At 43.2% G+C, this 24,276-nt stretch overlaps 1 protein-coding gene across 2 annotated transcripts in view; it reads left to right on the top strand.

The window, feature by feature from the left end:
* Positions 1-20,302: 20,302 nt before the first annotated feature.
* runx2b (RUNX family transcription factor 2b) overlaps positions 20,303-24,276 on the top strand; it is a 50,408-nt gene continuing 46,434 nt past the window's right edge. For both annotated transcript variants that reach the window (XM_061704706.1, XM_061704705.1), the window contains exons 1-2: positions 20,303-20,392; positions 20,577-20,684. In XM_061704706.1, the coding sequence (XP_061560690.1) occupies positions 20,627-20,684 (58 nt within the window). In that variant the 5' untranslated portion in view covers positions 20,303-20,392; positions 20,577-20,626. The remainder of the gene's footprint in view (positions 20,393-20,576; positions 20,685-24,276) is intronic.

Here is a 24,276-nt window from a genome sequence, read left to right as displayed (position 1 = left end):
CGGTGGGGAGCCTCGCCTGTTAGAAGCAGTCAGTAAAAAGGATAGATTTACACTGCAGGCCGAAGTGCCCAACTCCTATTTAGTGCCTATATCACAATTGTGTACAGTGAAACCTCCGTTTATCGCGGGGGATACGTTCCAGACCCTCCTGTAATACGGGGGAATTTGCAATACAGAGAAACCATATGAAATACTTGTATAGTTTTGCCTCTCCTATGCACGGTAAGCACCTTTAAACTTAATAAAACAAGCTTTTTAAAGTGCTGTATTCCTTAGCGACTGTTCTCACTCGTCAAGAAATGGAACTTGTTTGCTTTAAACTGATTGTCACGCCCAGTTAACGGCAGATACAATATCTGATTCATATTGGCTTTTTTTTCACATTTGGAAGAACCCTTATTCTGATCTTGAGGTGTCCGTCCGATTTCATGTGATTTCTGGTCCTTACGCTACCACAACACGTCTCTGAAGTATCAATCAACTCCAACTTTGAAGCTCTGCGGTTCGCACTATCATTTGCCAGTCTTTAGATCAGATTTGTTTCTTTTTAGATTCCATAAAATCAAGCTGGATTCAAGCTACAGAAAACGAAAATCGGATTTTGCACTGGCAGTGTGAACAGGGCCCAAGTGGCAAAGAAACACAACTCGCTGCCAGCACAGAAGCCTTCAATCCTTCCCAGCATCCACAAAGACAATGGGGCTTACACTGAGGCTTATGCCCTCAAACCCAAAATGGCTTCCAGAGTTGAGGTTCCTCTGCATTTCGGTGAGGATGCAGAGAAATAAACCTATGGGAGGGTTTTGTACTGGATCAAAGATGGTGATTCGCCTACACTGTCCCTCCTCCATTACGAGGAAATCCACCGGCGGATGGTGACCATATGTTAGGCGCATTAATTCCCCATCATGGCGAACGCAAAACAGGAAGAGATGAACAGAAGGGGGTCGAAGCGGAGAGGTACAAAACATCAAATACAGTTTGTGTCAGACGGCCAATGTGCGCCATCCTTTGACACGTTGTCCAGAGGCTGGAGAAACTGCAGACAACTACATATGTTCTTTGAACTTTTTATGCGAGCCCCACTGGATGCTCAATGCTACAAACTCGGGATTTGATTAAAGCTTGTACAAGTAAGCGGTGAAATAGCATAATATATCAATCCGTGAAGGATAGATCACGGCGAGGGTGGGTGGGTCATCAGAGACGTTTTACGTGAAGCGCAAGGAAACGTGCACCGTGTAACATTGAATGTTTATTAGATTGCCAGAAAGTATTTCATTCCCATGCTGGAACACATATACCGTGCGCTAACGGGGTGCTGGTAGCATTGAAAACTGAGTCACTAAATCAGATGGTTGGCTATCTTAACAAAAAAGCCGACATTACAATGTACGTATTAGAAATTTCACGAAGGTTCTTATATTTTCTCGATTTCTGATTTTCTCGATCATCTTGATCATCTTCCAAAGCCTGGAAAACTGAGGAATTAAAAACAAGCCATAGGTCTCTTTGGTTCTTCAGTGACGTACGTTTGGGACTAGAACCAAGACCAGGACTCTTCCTCAAACTGGACAGCCGACCAAACAGAGCAATACGTAGACCAAGGTGACCAAGAACCCGACGCTCTAGAAATCCTGTTTAATTCCACAATTTTATGCAACTAATTACTACAAAAGCTCAGTCAATACCAGTCAATAAATAGAAGAACCAAAGAAATAATCACGTGTCTTAAGTGGCACAAGTGTATGACTATGTCCCAAACCAGAAAGATTTAATAAATATGTATAGGTGTGTTTTTAAGCAAATAGTTTTACAGTACTTATGTTCCTCAGAGAAATTTGGGAGTAGGTAAGTTCGCAAATGGGCAAGGGTTTTCTTAAAGGTTCAGATTGTGTATGTACAAGTAATCAAATTACGTACTGTACATATGATTTGCAGCTGTTGTACTAGTTTTTGCGTTACTGTACTTTAGTGCTAGCTTATCAGTGACTAGAAAATAAGTGCCTCGTGTGCGTCTCCTCCGCACCATGAATGTTCCCCTTTCACAGGCGTTTTGATAATGGTGCTTTTGGCCGCAGCCCAGCCGTGCTGCACCTACCGTATGTATAAGCCAAATATTTGTCTTAGTTCAAAAATACGCGGCTATATTGAGATGGGAGCGGGGCGAGATGATTTAATGGACACGCCGGCGAGAGAGAGAGACCGAGAGGGAGCGAGCGAGTGGACGCGGGTGCCAAAAGCTTGCACAAGTTTAGTGGTCTTCTTACTAGAGATCAAGACCCTCCGACGGGACGTTGCGGAGACGACCAGGGGAGATGAACGTGTAAACGAGATGGTGGAAGCTTCTGCAGGGCAATTTGGAAGGTCCAACGCTTGGAAGATTTGCAAAGGTCCTGCGTATGATAGATGTCTTACTTTTTAGCTTCCTTAAAGAGGCAGGGTAGGAAAGCATAACATAAGTCTTGTCTTCTGGATATTATTTTTTCACGCTGTGGGAATTTAGTGACATTTTAAATACACTCCAAAAACTCTTCTACAGGATTTTAATTTTACATTTGTGGGAATTTACAAAAAATGTGTCTACAGCAACAACAACAACAAAAACCTTAAGAAGCTTGTAGCAGAGTTACTCACGTTACGGTCCTGTTTTTCCTTTCTGAAAGGGGCAGGCTAGGAAAGATGCTCCATCAATCATCATTATCATCATCAGAGTAAACTGCTTTCTAAAGGATATTATTTATGGCCTTTATCAAGAGCTAAAGCATTTAAAATGCAACTTTAGTGTGTCCAACATACGTACACATTTGCTGTACTGCAGAGTACAGTGGTAGCATTTAGTCTTATCGGAAAAATAAAAGCACAAAAAGCAAACAATTGTTGACCTAATTCTGTTTGCAGCACATTCATTTTCACGCATCAAAGATCTGTGTGCAGGAACATTTCATCTCCAAAAATCTGTTTGCGTCCAAGGATTCTCTGCCATATTTTAGAGACGTTTATAAAGCGTATACGTTGCACTTCATACATCACCGTTAACGTCAAGCGTCACAGACCTTGAAATAATATTTGTCTTGGTTTATTTTCCTGTGTCCAAACCTGTGATGAAATGTTCTAGATTAGTGGGGTTTTTTTTGTCCTTTTGAATACAGCAGATGTGTCCAGAGTGCCCTTTTAAAGTTAGGCCAGGAACCAAATGATGGTTTTTCACTCCCAGTTAAGCTGTCCAAATAATCACGATAAATTATTTCCATACATTACCGATTATGATCATTCGGTCTCCACTTGTTTGCCAACTGAAAACAAAGCAGAACACAATGGCGGCTATGAGAAGTTGAGCTTCTTAAATGCAGTAGCAAGTAATGTACCCATCCGTCCTTCAGATAGAAACTTTAGTACGTTGTATGTTTTGTGTGAAATAGTGGGGAAATACAACATTACAGTTTTTGGACCATTCTAGCCCCCAAAACACCACAAATTATTTTGAATAGAGAAATAGCACTATATTGTATTGAAATATATATTTTAAAAAGATGTAAATAAACTGGTTTTATAAAGAATCATTTGTTTACATACTGTTGTATTCGTGTGTTTAAGAGGTATCGGCCAGTTAGTTCAGTGCGAGCGTCTGCTCGTTGCAAGTCTTCATTCTGTATTTGTGTTTTTGACTGTTTGTCCCGTTCCATAAACGGGTGAAAGTTCGTCGGTGACCGTGGCCCTCCTTGCCCACATGCGAGGGCATTTTCACTTCGCTCGAGTGGCGATGTATCTGAAGCTTGCTCGGAACGCACAGCAAAATATCGAGCAAATGCAAGCTCTTAATTTGAAAAACTAATAATTTGGGGCACTCGTAAATCAATGTACCACTATTACTATCCTCCCATGTTGGGACAGTCACAAACCAAGGACTGCCTCTATAAATATTTGTGACAGGGTCTGTGGCATGAAGAAACCAATGGTGTCTTGATGTATTTAATTAGATTTTTAAGAAGCATTGGTGTTTATTTAGTGGTAACGTCCCCTCCTTCTGTTACTTATTTTAATAGGCAGGATTACACGAAAAGGTCGTGAAATTTATACAGAATCTGTATCTGTACCTGTTTGGATCAAGTAGTGTGGTGCCAGAAACATTGCTTTCAACTAAATCTCAGCCCACCACCGACTTTCACCGAGACGCTCCACATTTGTTCCATCTGAAAAGTCGACACAAATTAGAGTCAGACATCCTGACAGGTTTGACTTGACGGCGTGGCGTTAATAGCAACAATTTGACAAAACGCTAACAGCTTCTGGGGGAATTCACAAGTTGTTTCCTCTCGGTAGGAGGGATGAGAGACGGATGATCACAGATGCTGGCTCTTCACAAACGTGACTCATGGCTTTCCTGCCAAACGGCCTCATTTCTCAATGCAGTTTATCGTCACAACAGCTGGGACATAAACTATCACTAATCCCGATATGGTCGCGAATGACGTCCGCCTTCATGAAGGCTGCTGTGCTGCCAAGGAAGGGCGACGCCCCGCTCAAAACGACATGCTATCACTTAGGCAGCTTCGTGATGACTGTGCTCGCCGATGAAAGAGACTTGAGGGCCATGAAAGCAGAGACTCATCGGTCCGTCTGAGTAATCGGTAACAGGCTCCGAGCCGCCGGGGTTGTCCGCGTCCATCACCACCATCTAAAAGTCTTTCAGGTTCACTAGAGGTCTGATTGACTAAAGGTTTGCACGTGCCAAAGGATTGTGGCTGTTGTTGCACCGATGTGGACGCTGATCTTAGAACAGTTGAATTGAAAAATGCGGTGTGTAGATTGAGAAAAATAGCAGAAAGGGTCGTATGAGGTAATATTTAAAGAGTTAAAACGCATAAGCCATCAGGCACCATTTAGACAAAGAAATAGCCACGCTTACTCGCAGTCTGCCTGTCACAGCATTGTTCATTTCCTAACCCTGCAAAACCAAACAACTACTGTGTAAACCTACTCTAATAATGGTTTATTTGCATCGACATCACTGCACCGATGACTCTCTTGGACTGTTTCAAACAACTGTTGGATTGTGCAACAAATGGGACTTGTTCCTACCTTTGAAGGGTTTGGATTAAGGGTTCAATTAAATTAAGGTTAAGGGTTAGTTTCAAGACTATAGTTCCCATACATTCACTTGTTGTTAACTGTTTTCACAAAGCATGATACCTACTATTTCAGTATAATTTTGTAGTTTTGTGAAAAATTCGGACTTGTTTGTTTTTAAAGAACTTTTTTTTCTTGTAATTGTCTGGTTTTGTGGTGAAAGGACATCAAAGACCTAAATAAAAATGTATTAGTGTTAACCTGGAACCAGAGACAAACAAAAACATATTTTATTTTATTTTTATTTTAATCATTTCACACAGTAAAAGTGAGATGTCTGCTTTTGTGTTTGGACTCTTCATTTGAACAGCAGACAGTGAAAGAAGGTCAAAAATCTTATCAGACTCCCTGCATGCACTGAACTGTGAGTATGGACTACTAAAATCTGGCCAAATATACAAGTTCCCTAGAGGTGCAACAATTCATCGATGAATTGACAACTACCGTAATTTCTCGTGTATAATGCACATCCCCCCCAAAAAATTGTCAAAAGTCAATAGTGCGCATTATACATGGGTATAGGGGCAAATGGAAAAAAACTTCCACATTTTATAACTGTATGTCGCCATCTAGCGGTTATGAAAAAGCTGTACACTTTCATTCTAAAATGACACCTAGTGGTTATAAAACAAAATGCAGCCTCCACTTTCATTCCGATATGACAGGGGTACGTACATATGACTGCATATATGTACAGTTGTGCTCATAAGTTTACATACCCTGGCAGAATTTGTGAAATATTGTTTTGTTTTTTTTAAATATGACTGACTGAACAACAACCATCATTCATTTCTGTATGGTTATGTTTTGTTTAATGATAATGCTTTTCTGAAATGCTTGATCGTTTAATTTGAATCCCATTAAAATAAAATTAAATGTGTTTCGCCTGGTCCTTCATGTTTTCTTTAAAGAATGCTACCCATTTTACAAATTCTGCCAGGGTAATCAAGCATATGAGCACAACTGTGTGTTTTCAAATTTACTAAATAAAAGTAGGGAGGCGTCACGGTGCCCGACTGGTTAGAGCGTCAGCCTCACAGTTCTGAGGACCCGGGTTCAATCCCCGGCCCCGCCTGTGTGGAGTTTGCATGTTCTCCCCGTGCCTGCGTGGGTTTTCTCCGGGCACTCCGATTTTCTCCCACATCCCAAAAACATGCATGGTAGGTTAATTGAGGACCCTAAATTGCCCGTAGGTGTGAATGTGAGTGCGAATGGTTGTTTGTTTATATGTGCCCTGCGATTGGCTGGCAACCAGTTCAGGGTGTACCCCGCCTCCTGCCCGATGATAGCTGGGATAGGCTCCAGCACACCCGCGACCCTAGTGTGAGGATAAGCGGCTCAGAAAATGGATGGATGAAAAGTAGGGCTGTTAATTTCAAAATAAGAGCAAGTAAATTAAAAAAAGGATTACATGTTAAAATAAAGTGCTTAATTTCAGAATAATTATTTGAAAACAACTAACAAAATACAGATATTACTAATCATGCATTGTAAAAATGCATTATACATAGGTAGAAGGGTTTTCCAGAATATTGAGGTCAACTTTGGGGGTGCGTATTATACATGGGTGCGCATTATACATGAGAAACTACAGTATTTTCATAATCGATGAATCATTTAGAGACATTGTTGAACGTAAAATTGTCCAGCCTCTTACCAATAAATATTTTATTATATTTCTATAGTCCTCCAAGAAACCAGACTGATGATCTTTGTGTTTAATCAAAATAAGACATTTGCAAACATGTTTTTACTTGATGATTGACATTTTTTGCCGATTTTCTGACATGTTATGGACCCAACCAGTAACTGAATCATAATCAATCATGGTGGTAGATTTTCTGCACTGTCAATTTGAAAAAATGTCCGTTTTTTTTCCCCCCCAGTATAGGGATGGAAATTAAAAAATGTTTGTATCAGATTCTTCAATTAATCCAAGAAATAATCAACATTAATCGATTAGTAAAATAATCATTAATTTAGCCCTAGAGGTACCACTATGCCGATGCAACAAATTTAAGAAATAATTCCTTCCTCAGTCAGTTTAGGCTGAGGTATGGCTGCGTGGGGAGGTATTTTGTACTAAAGTAATGTGTATGTGGTGTTTATGTGTTTTTTAAAAAATATTATTATTATTTGTTTTCGAAAGTTCACATTCTGGAAAGAGAATATTTGAGGAGTCTCCTAAGATTTAGTGTGCCTGCGTTGCCACACTTTACTCAAAGATAGATTGAAAGGACGGATTTGTTTTTATTCTTCATAATAATAATGTCAACTACCTTTCACCACCTTTTCAATTCTTACCATGTTTTCCATAGAGAGGTAGCCAAACCAGGATGCGAGACTGTATCTCATCAAGCTGCCCAGAGCAGCAGTATAGAATATTTCCACGATTTTACTACTCACACCAAGGAATCTAAGTTGGCATAGTTGGCGATTTACAGGTTGACTTGGAGCCAGTCACTTTCAAGAGTCATACCATATCACCGACTGTATAACACTGCATTTCCTTGCATCTGGGTCATTTCAGTGCACTGTGCAATTGGTGCGAAACATTTTTTTTTTCTTTTGGGTGTCCTCTCCCAAGTTTTAAACGCAATGTTACGTAAGATTGCTGGATACATCCAATTTCCATGCACTCGGGGCATTTTAAATCAAACAGAACATGGCTTTTATGTGGTCGCTGGCTACCCCCAAATCATTGGTGCGATAGATTTCATTTCTCTAACTCTGTGGAAGAGGCAAACAAACATATTACATTCCCAATGCCATCACTTCAGCATTCATTTTGCACTCGCGGTGCTCCACTAAATTTTCCATGCTGAAACCATCAGCGCTACCTAATGCTCAAAACCCTCGTTTAAATCGAGCGGCCTTGACCACTTACAGTATACACCTGTTGCCGATTGCACTGTAATCTTAATCCCGCCGGACACCGAGCGAAACCAGCTGAGCTATTGCGCGGTGTGCACGGTTCGGCAACTATTTTTCATGAGTGGCCAGCGGTGGGCCACTGGTTTTGCTGCGATTCCAAATTTGAAGCGCCGTTGGACGTCGTTGGAATGTCTCAAATGTAACAGCCAAAAATGAGTTTCAGGGTTTTAAGCCTAAAAAAGACCCAGCCGACCGGTGACAGTGTATACAGTATATACACTTCCGGTCAAAAGTTTTGAAACACTCAAATTTTTCTTTTCTTTTTTTTTTTAAATTGAAATTCATTCAATGTCTCATTGTACTGTGAAATGAAATCACAGAACAAATATACAATTGAAGTTACAGAAATCATGGAATCTATCAATAAACCATGTATAATTCAAAGATGTACATTATTTTTTATTTTATTGCCATCTTCAGAATCAGAATCAGAATCATCTTTATTTGCCAAGTATGTCCAAAACACACAAGGAATTTGTCTCCGGTAGTTGGAGCCGCTCTAGTACAACAGACAGTCAATTTACAGAACACTTTGGGGACATAAAGACATTGACAAAAAACAATTGTGCAAAAAGATGTCGAGTCCTCTAGCACTTAGAGCAGTTCGAACGACTAATATTGCAATAGTCCGGTGCAATGACCATTGTGCAAAGGGCGCCGAGACTTCAAGGAGTGTATGCGGTTTAAAGTGACGAGTTAGTGCGATCATCTGGGACAATGTCGGTTGTGCAAATGTTACAGATACTCCTCAATCCGTGTGCAAATGGGGCAGATGCTACTCTGGCATGAGTGGCCAGTATATGCAAATAGTGCAGCATGGCGAGACAACTACAGTGAGTGCACGAGTAATACATAATTGGCCCCACAGAAATGTGACAATGAACTCAAGTCAAAAAATTGCCAGCTTGTTGTAATGGAATTATAGGTTAGCTGTTTAAGAAGTTGATCGCAAGAGGGAAGAAGCTGTTGGAATGTCTGCTAGTTCTAGTTTGCGTTGATCGGTAGCGCCTACCTGAGGGAAGGAGCTGGAAGAGCCGGTGACCGGGGTGCAGACGGTCCGAGAGGATTTTGCACGCCCTTGTCTTAGTTCTGGCAGCGTGCAAGTCCTCAATGGTAGGTAGGGGGGTACCGACAATCCTTTCAGCAGTTTTGATTGTCCGTTGCAGTCGGAGTTTGTCCTTTTTTGTAGTAGCACCAAACCAGACTGTGATGTAAGAACACAGGACCGATTCGATGACCGCTGTGTAGAACTGTCTCAGCAGCTCCGGTGGCAGGCCGTGCTTTCTCAGAAGCCGCAGGAAGTACATCCTCTGCTGGGCCTTTTTTACTTCTGGCAGTTCACCACTTACTTTGTACCATTTCAAGCTATCGAGCGGATTTGAACTGCTCAACTTTCAATTAATAAATGGAAACATTGAGGTGTTCTCAAACCTTTCATCCCTCCATTTTCCGAGCCGCTTCTCCTCACAAGGGTCGCGGGCGTGCTGGAGCCTATCCCAACTATCATCGGGCAGGTGGCGGGGTACACCCTGAACTGAGTTTTCATCCAAACTCCACACATGCGGGGCCGGGGATTGCACCCCGGTCCTCAGAACTGTGAGGGAGACACTCTAACCAGTCATCCACCGTGTTCTCAAACCTTTGACTGGTCTTTCGTACAGTATATACCTGGGTCTGGAAACCAAAGTGGAGAGACACACTGTCGCCGAAATCCACGGGTACAGTCAGTGAATGGGGTGATTGATCTTTGGCACTGGCCTCAAAATAGCCACACTCTATCCTTAATTATTGCCCATTTCATTTCTTTGGAGCAATACGGCTTCTTCCTTGATAATCGCGCCGTGTTTTTGTGATTCAATAAACAAAAATAATGCAGAACAGTATATTGTAGAGCCTCAAACTGTGAGAGTAAAAACGCAATTTAGCGCCCGTTATTTAGGATCTTAGGAAATCAGGCACGAGGTATTCGCAAGTCAGGTTAGGTTGGGTTATATACACCTCTGGGCCACTTGAAAAGGGTGGCCATGGTGAGTCTACTCCAGTATGCGGTTTACTGGTGGTTCCATCGTACAAGCTTCGGCTTTTGCCGAATGTGTGACGTCATGGTGAAATGTCCCATACTGTACCTTTTTCAAAGCATCCCTGTAACATTGTGAACCTTTGCTGATCTGCCTTCCTTCCGTTCTACATCTTTCCCGCTGCCTCTCACACTGTCAGTTTGCATTCGCGGGAGTTCATCAGAGGCACTTGTATTGTTTTTGCACGGTCAGACTTTTTTTTCCCCGGGTATTTTCGCAGCCCGCTGTTTGCACACCTGGCGGAATTGTGAAAGTTTGTCTTGGGTCATGTGTGTGTTTGTGCAGCCCAGGCCCCAGAGGTAGCCTCGTCACACCGACGACTGAAAAGCCAGCCGCTTGTGTGCGTGAGTGCGTGCGTGCGTGTAAGAGCGTGTGATTGAGTGTATGAGAGAGAGTGCGGCTGTGTGTTTGTGTGTGTGTGTGGCGACTGCCAGAGTGGCCTTGCCTGGAGAAGAGCCACGCTCGCTTTCAGCAATCAAGCGTCGGCGCCCCGCTCTCCTACTGCACTGGGTGTGTGTGTGCGCACGCCTTGCTTGTGTGCAAAGCGCTTCCATGTTTTCAGAAGCACGGCTTTCCATCCATCCATTTTCTACCGCTTATCCGAGGTCGGGTCGCGGGGGCAGTAGCTTTAGCAGGGACGCCCAGACGTCCCTCTCCCCAGCCACTTCCTCCAGCTCTTCCGGGGGGGATAACGAGGCGTTCCGAGGCCAGCAAAGAGACATAGTCTCTCCAGCGTCGTCCCCGGGGTCTCCTGCCGGTGGGACGTGCCCGGAACACCTCACCGGGGAGACGTCCGGGAGACATCCGAATCAGATGCCCCAGCCACCTCATCTGGCTCCTCTCGATGTGGAGGAGCAGCGGCTCTACTCTGAAATCCTCCCGGATGACCGAGCTTCTCACCCTATCTCTAAGGGAGAGCCCGGACACCCTGCGGAGGAAACTCATTTCGGCCGCTTGTATCCGGGATCTCGTTCTTTCGGTCACGACCCACAGCTCGTGACCATAGGTGAGGGTAGGAACGTAGATCGAGCGGTAAATTGAGAGCTTCGCCTTTCGGCTTAACTCCTTCTTTACCACAACGGACCGATACAAAGTCCGCATCACTGTAGGCGCCGCACCGATCCGCCTGTCGATTTCCCGTTCCATTCTTCCCTCACTCGTGAACAAGACCCCAAGATACCTAAACTCCTCCACTTGGGGCAGGAGCTCATCCCCGACCCGGAGACGACATGCCACCCTTTTCCGACTGAAGATCATGGTCTCACATTTGGAGGTGCTGATTCTCATCCCAGCCTCTTCACACCCGGCTGTGAACCGCTCCAAGTGATAATTGGAGATCACGGCTTGATGAAGCGAACAGAACTGAATCATCTACAAAAAGCAGAGATGCAATTCTGAGGCCACCAAACCGGACCACCTCTGCGCCTCGGCTGCGCCATGAAATTCTGTCCATAAAAGCTATGAACAGAATCTGTGACAAAGGGCAGCCTTGGCGGAATCCAACCCTCACCGGAAACGAGTCCGACTTACTGCCGGCAATGCGGACCGGGTGGAAACCGGAGTGCCTGGAGAAAACCCACGCAGGCACGGGGAGAACATGCAAACTCCACACAGGCGGGGCCGGGGATTGAACCCGGGTCCTCAGAACTGTGAGGCAGACGCTCTAACCAGTCGTCCAATGTGGCGCCTAATTGGGCAAAATTCAAAATAGAAATAGGTAGATTCAAGATCTCGTTGATTGTGTCATTTCACACTTGATGGGTGGGCAGCCACTTCAGAGACCCATGTATTCATAGACAAACTTCTCGTGAGTCACTGTTACCCTATTACAGCATTTTGGAAGCGAAACAAAGCGCTGTCCCAAAACAAGCATCTGAACTTGCTTTTCCGAAAAATTAACATCTAATTTGTTGACTCATGAATAATGAATGCTTCCCTGGGCCGAGACACAACACGCAAGTATAAACAGATAATGGCTTTTTCAACCACACGGCGAAACTCTGTCATAACAGCGTGCAATCGGAGTCGTGGCCACTTCTAATGATATCAACGCTGCCGTTTACCTCCGCTCACCCCGTAACCGCGAGACGGTGAGTAAGCACGTAGCCGCCTGCTGCTTTTGCTATTAGCAGCGCTGATGAGAGACGTCTGAACGTCTGCAAAGTCAACCCGTAATTATCGTGGCTGTGTGTCCGCGGGGCGAAGAAACGCAGTCAGATTTATAGATTTATTCTGTCTTCAAATTAGCATCGAGCCTCACATTCCGGCATTTCATCTCGACTGGAATGTTTGGAGAGAGCTCGCAGTTCACAAAACGCGCATCCAGTAACCGCGAACTGTATAACAGTGGCGCGGCAGCCGGGGTATGTTCGAGGCGTTGCACAGATCAGAAAACCTTCAGTTCATGACAATCTGTGTTTCATTCACTCTTTCCATTTTTAATTGGCTGTTGAAAATCCAAAATTGAAAACGTTCATCACAGGTTTTTCATAATCAATTTTAGCTCCAATCACAAATACAGTTTTGAAAAAAACGGACCATTACCGCAAAAACAAAGATCATAACAACCATGGGAAGGGAGTTCAACCCTAAACCATTTAATCGGTCGAGTTTACGTGACCTGCAAGTTTGCTAACGAGCATCGGTAAAGATACGCTTGCTTTTTAGCCGCCGCGATTAGTCGGGACCCGATACGTCAAAAAGGCTTTTCCACCTTTGTCGCTGTTCTGTGACAATTTCCCAACTTTGCTGCAAGTATTAGAGATTGTGGCAGGCTGCGTCAGGGCTTATGTCACCTTCTTCCTGTGTCCCTGCTCCGTGTAAATGACGCCGTCACAGAAAGAATGGGACAAAGTCTACCCTTCGATTTTCCAGAGTCTGAGGTAGTAATCAAAACTGTAACAGAGCCTGAGATTGTGCTTGTACGTATAGGTTCTCGTCAGGGCAGGCAGGATGGTGTGGGTATACAAGGGTTTCCCACCTTTTTTCTTGTGTGGCTTGTCCTTCTTAAAAAGAAGGGTGCTTTGAATGCGTCTGGCAACACAAGGTTTGATGAATGATTTTTGTTTTGAATGCGTTGCCACCACAAGCAGCAAACATCCTCGGTTTATTTCTCTTAAGTGACTCACACTTTCCGCATTTAGGACCAGTCTGAACAGATCAACGCTCATCAATTAGCATTCGTGGACAGCGGAAAGTTATAAAGCATTTTGATTGATGGCTTTACAGCTGTAATTCAATTAGGATATCATTGGGGACCACGCAGTTTGTTGCTGATAATTAAATTAACTCCAGTTGATTACATTTATAGGCCGCTGCTACTGGGCTTCATCGTACTCCAACGTGGGACTGGAATATTTCACAGGCATACCAGCACAAAGGCTTAATACACAATGATTTATTTCATTTTTTTTCTTTTAGGAATTAAAGACTAAAAACTGTCCACTCAGGAGAGGGCAACGTAAGTCACCGATTTTCTTTTTGTCTTCCATTTTGAGGAACATATGGCGTTATAATGGGACCCAAATAGAATTGTACTGCAAATTTGTACCTTGAGGTACTTTAAGAATCACTAGTTTATTCTATTGCACATCATAATTTATTTAGTGTTAGTGTACGGTACTGAGCAGAAGTCTTGTTGTTTTGACATGATAAAAGAGTTCATTGTCGGACCCGTGCAAGAGTACGCCCCAAATGGAAGCGTCCACCCACTTATCTAATCGTAATGATATCGCCGTGGTAATGGTGATGCTTTTTTGATCATCCGTATAAATGTCACCGACACGAATTCAGAGACGTTTGAGGACTGTTGTTACTTCTCAGGCAAAACTGCTAGTTTAGAATTTCTTTTTGTGACACCAGTCCTGGAACTTGGCATAACTCCTTTGGTCATTGTTTTGTCACCATGCCTATAAATCTAATCTAATCTTTTTGGATGCTATCATTGCTTTTGCTCCTGTGCAAGAATCTTGAAACAAACCTTTTGGTTTTTTTTAAGTTTTAAATTACAATCCAAAAACAATATAGTCCATAATTTGGTCGCTTGGAAGTTACCCTGCTTTCTCTGCCTGCATTTTGTCATTCATCAGTGTTTGGATCTTCCCTTTTTTTTTTTTTTTTTTACCGCAATGAAGAAGAAAAGCAGCCTTTTCTCCACAATGTCCTAAATTCAGCTTTAGGAGGCCCGGGCGTCGAGTCACAGGATTGTGAAATCATCTGAGGCGGGCAATTATCCGTCACAACAAGAAGACAGCGGAGGCTTTTGTTTGCGCCATTGTCGCTGCCACACGGGCCACCCTCGTAACGGCTCGCTTCTCCAACGGGAGACACTCGCTGCCATCAGGCTGGCTTTGTTCTCGGCGGCAAATAAACAGACTGGAACATAATGGGCCACTTATGTGTAAGATCACCGGGGTTGCCTGGCTTGCCCTCCGCTGACTTGAGTCACACGAGACCTTGTGCGTCGTTCTCACACTTTCCCGGTGACACATTTCTGTTTATGACACTGGGCGTCACGTGACTTGCGTTGGGCTTGCATCATCACCACGACTGGGTGTAATTATCAGCGCTGACTTTGCACTTCGGGCGCTTAAACTGGACCAAACGTCCGTGAAGTGCTTCACCAAACAATAACAGTGTTACCAGAGGATACAACTGCAGTGTTCCCACGGGATTTCACGGTTCATAGTTTCGCAGATTTCTTTGGGGTAACTCATCTGTGTGTTGCATTGTCCCCAAGTTTTATTAGCACGCTCCAAACCCAGTGTGTAAATGTATTAAAACACACTTAACTTATTGAAACACACTTTTAAAAGTATACCTTAGCACCTGTTCTCAGTTTCTGAAATGCTCAGTTCTCCAAAAAGGAGGCACAGCGTGCTCGCTTCAAGCTGTTCATTCGTCACTCCCAGTTGAAGTTTACTGTAAAACTGACACACAAAACAAAACACCAAAGTGTTCAATCAAGCCAAATCATTTAATCTAACAATAGTCCGCAGAAGACCAGACAGAATCTGGTTTGACCACCAATTACCTCACGCAGTGCATCACACTTGATGCACAAGTGTGCTTTAGGCTGCCCGCAATAAAGGGCCACTCAAAAATGTTACTGTATTAGATGGGGGAGGGATGGGGGTTTCAGAAGACCAATCAGTCAGCAAAAAACAGTGCTGTGTTTATATTTGTAAGTGTATATATACATATTTACATACAGTATACATACATCTACATCTACTTTGAACAAAAGTTAAAGCAGCTTGTCGGCGAAGACGTAGAAATTACTGCTTGTCTTTCAGCATGTGCCTTTGAACTCCGACTGAGTGTTTATGCTGCAGCTTGATTAAAATGAGCGATAAATGAGAGGGGGAAAAAATCAGCGGTCAGCTGCCTGTGCCAGTGATCTGATCATCTGACCCCCTCCTCCTTTTATTTTTCTTCCTATAAACCCTAAAAGCTATTTTTATTGCATGTTTAGGTTGCGCTTGCGCCATTCGATATTAAACATTTCCCCCTTTATTTTTCCTGCGACTCCAAAAACAGCCATCCAGACACCACAAAAAAGATCACCAGAACACGTAGATAACTGCCGCTGGACTCGAAAAGAAAAATCCAGAATTTTCCGTGATGTATCCTAACTGCGCAAACGAGTCACGTCTTCAAAAGTCGTCTTTGGCCTTGCAGATTAGATTTCTTCATCTGCTTGAGTTTTGCTCCAAACCTTTCCATGACTTGTGTTTGTTTCCAATGAAAGCAGGCCTGTTTGTGAATTAGTGTAAATGAGCAAGTGAAACATTATACCTGTGTTTCTGATGCATTACCAAACCAGGTTATTAATAAGTCGTTACTGCTACTGTCCTGCTTCTGAGGTAAAATATTCATCTCTCTGATTTCTGGTGAAGTTAATGCTGGGGGAGAAAAAAACTTCCTGGGGGGAAAAAGATCGTTTACCATGTTATCAATAAAAATCCTAGTAGTGGGAAAAAAACAAAAAGCAAGACCTGTTTTGAATGTCATTGCCATTTTCTTTTTTCTATAAATGTAAAATTGATTACATTCAGATATTCAAATGGGAGATTATTTTTTTTAAGGCCATATCACCCAACCCTAGCTTCCACGTTAGCTGTCATTATCCACTCGCGCTCTTCCAGAAATGAAAACAACTTCTTTCCAAGCTGAAGTAAGGAAGGAAACCATAGCGAGTGTGTGTAATCTTCGGCAACACGTGAAACCTCTATTATGTTTCTGCGAGTGCTTGTGATAACAACATCGAAGGTACATGCATGTGTGGTCCTGAGTGGTAGAGCGGCAGGGTGGGCCTTCCAGAACCCAGACCATAACTCGTGACGCGTCCAAGCTCTTCATCTTCAACTTGAGTTGCTGGTGAATTCGGCCACCGGAGGAGAAAATCTTATGAATTAAATATTATATTCCATATCGTATTCCACCCTTTCACGTGAACACAGCTGTCAGGAATTGTCTCGACACAGCAGGACTCCCCCCCCCCCCCTCCCCCCCCCGTCAATACCATGCCCTGTTTACATCCAGCGACGGTGCGATTTAGAAACGTTAAATCCGTGAAAACACTGCGTTTCGCATGAACTCCAGATGTCGTCGCAAATGCCCTCTTGCGTGACTTGCTCGGCTCCTCTTACGACGTAATTGTCCCAAATCCTCTACAATCAAGGACGTTCGTCTTTGTGTTTTTTTCCTCCGCAGCCCGAAAAACAAAAGCAGAAGCCTGAGTTGGCATGTGCCCACCCCAAGATCAGACCTGGGATCGGTTGAGCTCGACCTCCGTGTTGGAGCTTTGGCAGGATGGAGGTGAGTGAACCCAAACCCGACCAGAGCAAGTATAAAAAACATGTTTTATATGGTATATAGCACAGATTTGGGCTCGGTTCTTAAAAAAAAAAAGTTTTACCCCACACATTTGTTTTTGTTTTACCCAAAACATTTCAACTTCTAAGTATTCTTGAGAATGTAAGAATAGAATATAAGAAATAGGAGACTATCGTATAACATCACTTGTAGAAAACAAGAAGACTCACACAGTTCTCCAAATAAAAGACGAAGCGTGCTTGCTTCAAGTTGTTTGTCACTCCCAGTTAAAGTTTACTGCTAAACATACTCATAAAACAAAAGAGAATTAAACATTGTGTAAACACCAAAATGTGGAGCCAAACCAAATGTGTTGAGTGAAAGTCCACAAGGTTGATGCCGTAGACCGGTTAATGAAAATTAGCACAGATGCTATGGTCGTTATAAACTATTGAACAACTGTTATTTCAACACACACGGAGCGGCAACACATACGGAGCACATGACAATGCTCATGTCAATGCATGACAGTCGATCACTGTCCGATGGTGCCTTGAGATAAGAGTGACTTGAAGAATTACACCTTCCTGTATTTAAAACCACATAGCTTAGACTGACTGTCCTCTAGCTTAATGCTAACGCTAAATAGCATCTATTTTGCAGCACTTCAATCCTTTAAGCAACGACTTGACCACAAATGGTGCAGCAACCCACGTTGACGGACAAAATAACAGTACTTACAGTCGTATGTTGTTTACCCTCTGCGTACGACTAACATTAGTGCTGTACTGATGAGCTGAGAGAAGAGTTGAATGTTTCATTGAACAGTATATCTGTCTGGCTGTCTTACGCTACTCCCACGTGGCCAAGGCGGGCACACCAGAAGGACCAGTACAAAGGCCACTCAATGTGACAGAAACAGTTTAATTGTTTGTAATGCTGTACAATTGTATTACAACAATTGTTGTTTTGGGGGAAGTCTTGAAGGACTTAAGGACTTTGCCACTAATTTCAATGGGAAAAGATTATTTGAGATACAAGTGGTTACAAGGTTACGAGCGTGGTCACGGAACAAATTAAACTCATATCTCAAGGCACCACTGTGTATGTAATGAAACCATCTAAATATTAACACGATTTATTTGCCACCTCGTGCCGCCTCCATCTGGATGTTTCCTGCCCACGCCAGTCGGCTCTTCTGATTTATTTTACATTCTGTCTTTTAGGCCGGGTCGTGACGTCCAAATTACACTCCCGTCAGATTGCTGGTAATTTGCCGTGCTCGTGCGTCCCGCACCTTTAACGCTTTGGACAGCGCGGCATCCGATCTCGTAGGCGCGCGGCGCTAAAAGTTGTTATTCGAAAGGCTAATGTTTCCAAATATCCAGAAAATACGGCGGGGATATTTTTAGCGGGAAAGGTAAACGCCACGGCTGACACCACGCATTAAATCTCAGAGTGGAAATAGCCGGCGTGCGTCTCGCCGATGCCCAGGGTGTGTTTGCCTGCTGCCAAAAGCCGCATGACGACGGCCAATCCCGAGCTGGTGCTGTGACCCGGGAGGCATGTTCTTGTTTTAGATGGCAAATATTTACTGAGTGCCCAGCGCCAAGGTAAATTACTCACTGCGCAGAAATACGGTAAGTGGCGAGGACGTGAGGAATTGCTCGGCGGCTCGGATTTAACATCATTATTCTTTATTGTCCAAAAACACACACACATGGAGGCTATTAAAATGTGTTTAATCACGGCTAATTGGGCCCCACCGACATCAATTATACAAATAACTGTATAAGATTTCATAGCTCATAAATATATGCTTTATTGATTTGAGCAGGGGGTTTAAATACTTGACAATGAAGCAAACCTCATCATAAAACCTGATACCTGGAGAGAAATCTGTGTACAAAATCTAATCAGCGTGGACACTAGCCCTCCAAAAGTATTGGAACAGTGAGGAGTTCAACTGACTTGAATAATATCTCGGACACCCGGACGATCATAAAGATGATTTCATATTGTTGCAAAAAGTGGGGAGGCGGACATGCGAACCACTCATCCTTATCGTGCTGCCAACTAAAGAAAATCCTAGAATGGTAAAAACACAAAAGCAAAACTTATTTCAAATACAGAAATTCCCCCCTGCCATCACTGGGGTTACATTGCAGACCACCCCTGTAATAAGTGAAATTCGCGATATAGAAATACACTATTAAAACACACTTGGCATCTTTTTCAATCATTTACAGCACTTTTGTCTTTAAAGACACTTTTAAATCAATGTGAAGACATTTAAACACAATATATTTTGAGGGGGAGCAAGAGCAATGGATAACACAGAAATATTGTGCAAACAGTGTAAAAAATAAGAGTAACAACTGTAATAGCACATCCATGATATAGCGGGGCTGCGAAGCGTGAAATCGGAGTACTACTACGATATCATTTTCACTTTGCTTCTTCTACACGCAAAGAAGACAAAAATGAATTGGATTTTTGTGGCAATAATCTTGCCCAGCCTTAACTAACATAAACTTTGTTACTTTTTTATACATCTTGTTCACATTTAAGATCATTTGAGCGAGAATTGGCTGTGTAAATAGACTACCAAATGTCAAACAGTTTTGGAACACCCCTGTATATAAATCGCCTCCTGGACCAAATCCTCCCCCTTTGACTTCCTCTGCTGAGTCACCGGCAAGTTTGCGACTCTAACCGACTTTCTCGCCCTCATGCCGCACATTCCCGTCATGGCAACCGTGCGCACCTGACGCGGCGGATCAAACGCCCAACGCGATCAAAGAGGACGGCGGCTGGCCAGATTCACGAGCCATTACAGGAATTGGAACTGAGAGTTATTCGAACTTTAAGACACAATAGAGCAGCTTCGCCCCTCAGAAGCAGCTCCTCACATGGGACACGCCCGTCTACAAACAAGCTTTTCGCCACCTCTGCTTTTCACGCAGTCGCCAGGCTGTCTTTGCACCCGGGCGCTCTGTACACATCCTCCTCGGATCTCAGAAGGCAGCTTTCAGAGGGGAGAAAGCAGAGCGCAGCCCCCGCTGGAGCCTCCTGACGCACGCGGGGAATTGGCGCGCGAGAGCTCGGAGCCTGGAAGCGCAGTTGAACCACAGGAGGAGGATAAAGGAGGAGGATAAAGGAGGGAGGAGAGAGGGAAACCACAACGCTGGTCCTGCCCACCGCCGTGGTGACGTCGCTGGGGCACGTGAGCGAGGCTCTCCAGTGACGGCGCGTGGAGGGCAGGAAAAGCAGTTTTTAAAGCCGCTGGTGCCGTTTTGGGGTTTTTGCACGAGGTGCTCCTCCAAAACAACCACAGAACCACAGACGTGCGGCTCGGGGCTTGGCGTGGCCGGAGCGTCAATGGTTAATGGTCGCGGGCCAGCAGCACCAGTCACAAGGACGGCGCTAAGCGAGTAAGTACACCGCACCATCTGAATTTTGTATTTTTTTTTTTCCCTCCTCCATAAAAACCAACGCCGGCTTCTTCCTTGTGGTCATCCGAATAGTTGATACGTAAACGCATGTCTCGCGGCTTCCCGAATTTATTTTTTCACCCCCTCCTCCCCCCCCCCCCCCTCCGCTCTTGACATGGTTTAGGACGTGTCAAAGTTCACGGAAACCGCCGAAGAGTGAGAGCTGGTCCCAGCATGGCGTCAAACAGCCTCTTCAGCACCGTCACACCATGCCAGCAGAACTTCTTCTGGGGTGAGTTGCGCTTTGATTCCATACGCGCTGCCGAAGACTAGCGGTCTTTTGGGTGGAGGGGGGTCTCCGGGTCAGGTGTTTGGATGTGAGGGAGTGAAGCATCCTGGATGACCATCCGCAGGAGGCTCCTTATCTCCGGTGGAGCGATTCAGCCGTGGTCAGCCTGTCTTCATAATACAACAGCAAAACCGTGAAATCATTACTATATTCCCAATTTAAATGCCTTTTAATTTGGTCTATGCAATATTCAGCCTGTGTTTTAATCTCCCTCTTCATGTCTAAATTTCCGCCGCAGAGCAAGAAAACGTTTTGGAGGATAAAGGTCGAGTTTCAGCAACCACATTTTGGCACATAATACAAAAGCCAAACAATGAAAAAGAATACTATATTCCTATTTAAATTCCTTTCATTTGCTTCGTACTGTATTCAGCCTGGGTATCTACTTTTACTGTAGCAGAGGAATTTCTATACTTAACCAAACAATGACTGTGAGCGCTTCAGTGGACCAAAGCAACCATCAGCCTTCATAACAGCGCAATAACCAAACAAAGCATCTGCATATGAAGGATTTATTCTTCTTGTCTGAATTTTTGGACGAGAAAGCTCGAGTTTCAGGTACCACATTTTGGCAACTGCAACAACTGCAGCGAATTTAAAACTGATTCGTTACATAATACCACACCCAAAGCATATGAAATGATTATATTCCTATTTAAGTGTCTTTAATTTGTTGCATCAAAAGAGGGATTTTTAAACTTTCCCAAAGGATGAGCATCACATCTTCAGATCTGAGGTGGACAGATTGAACGGCAGTCAACCTTCATCCACTGCATTAACCAAGCAAAGCTTCTGCCAATAAAGGATTTCATCTTCTTTACAGACATTTTTGCAGTATGAACCTCAACTTTCAGGAACCACTTTTTGGCAACATGCATTGTTGAGCGTACTGATGAATTAAGCTTTAAAACCATTTTTTTCCAAAATAGAAAATCCAAAGCATCCCATTTAAAATTCCTTAATCTGCTCTACTCTGTAGCCATCTGAGTATCTAATTTAACAGATTTTTAAACTTTACTAAACTTGGAGAGCTTACGTTTGGTCCCCCAAAAAATGAAAAAAAATGTGGGTGAAAATTCTCGCAGAAGTAACAGTAATGAAGGAGGAAATGGCAAATTTAAACATGCACGTACCCTAGAAACAGTAACAACTGTGCTGTAGAGACTTATTGCTGCTAAAATAGAATTATACATGACATAGCAAAAATATCAAAGACAAAAGTTAGTTGTTTTAAATAAAGTAAAAATACTCAGGCACGCACAAGAGATTGAAATGTGTTAATTTTACATGTCCATAAAATGGCTCCCACAAGCTTAATGATCCTCAGACGTTTGTTTGTAATTTATGGTCCTTTTGTCGTTGTTATGGCCCTTTTGCATTTTCTTGTATAATGTAAAACAACAACATTGTGGAAATACATAAGACCCCATGACTTCATTTAGAAAGAGTGATGTCTGCTCTAAACAGTAGCTTAATGATTTTCAGTCTTCTGTGCGCTGTAATTAGTGGTCTTTTTTTTCTTTTTGTTGTTGTTGTTGTTGTTGTTGTTGTTGTTGTTGTGGTGGTGTTTTTGCATCGTGGCGGCAGCTTGACTCGACTAACTCAACAAGCAATTTTCAAACCTATGTGCACTGTAACTTATGGTCTCTTTTTTTGTTGTTGTTGTTAGGCCACTTTTGCTTTGTGGCAGTGTCTTGACACAACTCGCTCAATCAGGTAAATAAATTGTGTTTTAGCCTTTTGTGTTTTCTTGTATAATGTAAAACAACAATATTATGGAAAAGCATAGAAAATCCCCTAATTTCACAATTCATTTGGAAAGATTGAGATGTGGTCTAAACAGTACCTTAATGATTTTCAGTCCTCAGTGCGCTGTAATTTATGGTCTCTTTTTTTGTGTGTTTTTGTCCTTTTGGCATTGTGACAGTTTTCTTGTGTAATGTTTAAACTGCGGTGTTGTGGAAGTTCATAAGGCCCCACATTTCATTTGAAAAGATTGCACTGTGATTTATGGTCACTCTTTTGTTGTTGTTGTAGCCTTTTTGCATTGTGGTCAACGTAAAACAAAATAGTTGTGGATACATGGAAAGTCCCTTAAATCCGTACCTTTTTGGGAAAGATTTGGTTGTGCTTAAAGATCTTCAGACCGGTGTGAACTATAATTTATGGTCTTTTTGTAGTTGTTGTGATGACCTTTTTGCATTGTGTTAGTGTCTTGTATAATGGGCAACAAAAAAGTTATGGAAATGTGTGGATAGTATTCCAATTTCAGAATTGATTTGGAAAGATTGTGATGTACTCTTTTTACCAGTAGCTTAATAATTTTTAGTCCTCTGTAATTTATGGTCTCTTTTTTGTTGTCGTCATGGCTTTTTTTGCATTGTGCTGGCCTCTTAACACAACCAACTAAATTGGGCAAATAGCTTCTCAAATTTTAAACAAACATTGACAAGCCAGCATCTCTCTACTCGCTCTGTATCCTGGGGCAGCTGAGTCCAAATCAAATATCTCCAAGATGTTTGTCAGAAGTCTCCCGGCTCCCCGCTCACATCTGCTCTGGGGCTCTCCACAGAAGCAGCATCGGCTTCTTAATGCGCTCCAGCGTCTCCCACCAATCACTGCCGCCTATTACCGCGTTAACCTCTCACCCGCGAGGAGCGAGCCCGGCAGGAAATTGAAAGCAGGATGATGCTCAGGTGCGAAGGGGGAAGGATGGAGGGGGGGGGGGGGGGTGCGGGGCGTGATTCAGCCTGCTGGCCGGCCGATCGCCTATCGATTCTCACGGCGTCCCGCTGATTGATGCAGCCTCCGGCGCCATTTTACGATCATCTGGCTCGTAAATCTGTCAACGCCGCCACGAAATGTCCCCGGGACCACCGGGGTGTCGGGCTGTGTTTGTAATTTTTGAATAAAAACAAGTATTATGTATTCGGCGGGCGGGGTGGGGAGCTAGGATTGGTGTCTTAAACATATTTTTAGTCAAAGAAAAAAAGAAGCCTTCATTGAACTACTATGTGTATCCCGAAATGCCATGAGCTTTAAAGGTTGGCTATTTTCGAGGAAAAAGTCGTAACATTAGGACAACAAATTCGTATTTTTGAGAGGAAAGAAGCTGTAATGTTATGAGAATAGATTTGTATAAGTAAAAGCTTAATGAGAAGTTAATCTTTAAAAAATCCAACTTTGTTCTTGTAATATAACACCATGTTTTAAAAGACTATTCTCGAGAATTTCCTTCTTGAAAAAAATGGGACTATGTTGTCTCCAAAAAAAAAAACATGCCTTTTGCTGTCAAAAATAAGACAATTCCTGTGATAGTAGGTCTTTTGTTCTAAAGCAACATGACTGACTTTATTCATGCAGGGATGTCAGATTTATTATATGTCACAATCATATCAGAGCTTCAATCATATCAGAGCTTTTGGCCCAAAGCTAAGTTAGGGAGGAGTAATTGGTTGAGTATGTTTGTTTTATTGGCCGCCGGTCCCCATATTTAGGTATGCACTTTTTTAAATGATGCATCATCATTTATTGC

The sequence above is a fragment of the Phycodurus eques genome, chromosome 18 (genome assembly GCF_024500275.1).
Source record: "Phycodurus eques isolate BA_2022a chromosome 18, UOR_Pequ_1.1, whole genome shotgun sequence".
Taxonomy (NCBI): domain Eukaryota; kingdom Metazoa; phylum Chordata; class Actinopteri; order Syngnathiformes; family Syngnathidae; genus Phycodurus; species Phycodurus eques.
The sequence above is the reverse complement of the archived record's forward strand: the minus strand, read 5'-3'. Positions and strand labels throughout refer to the sequence as shown.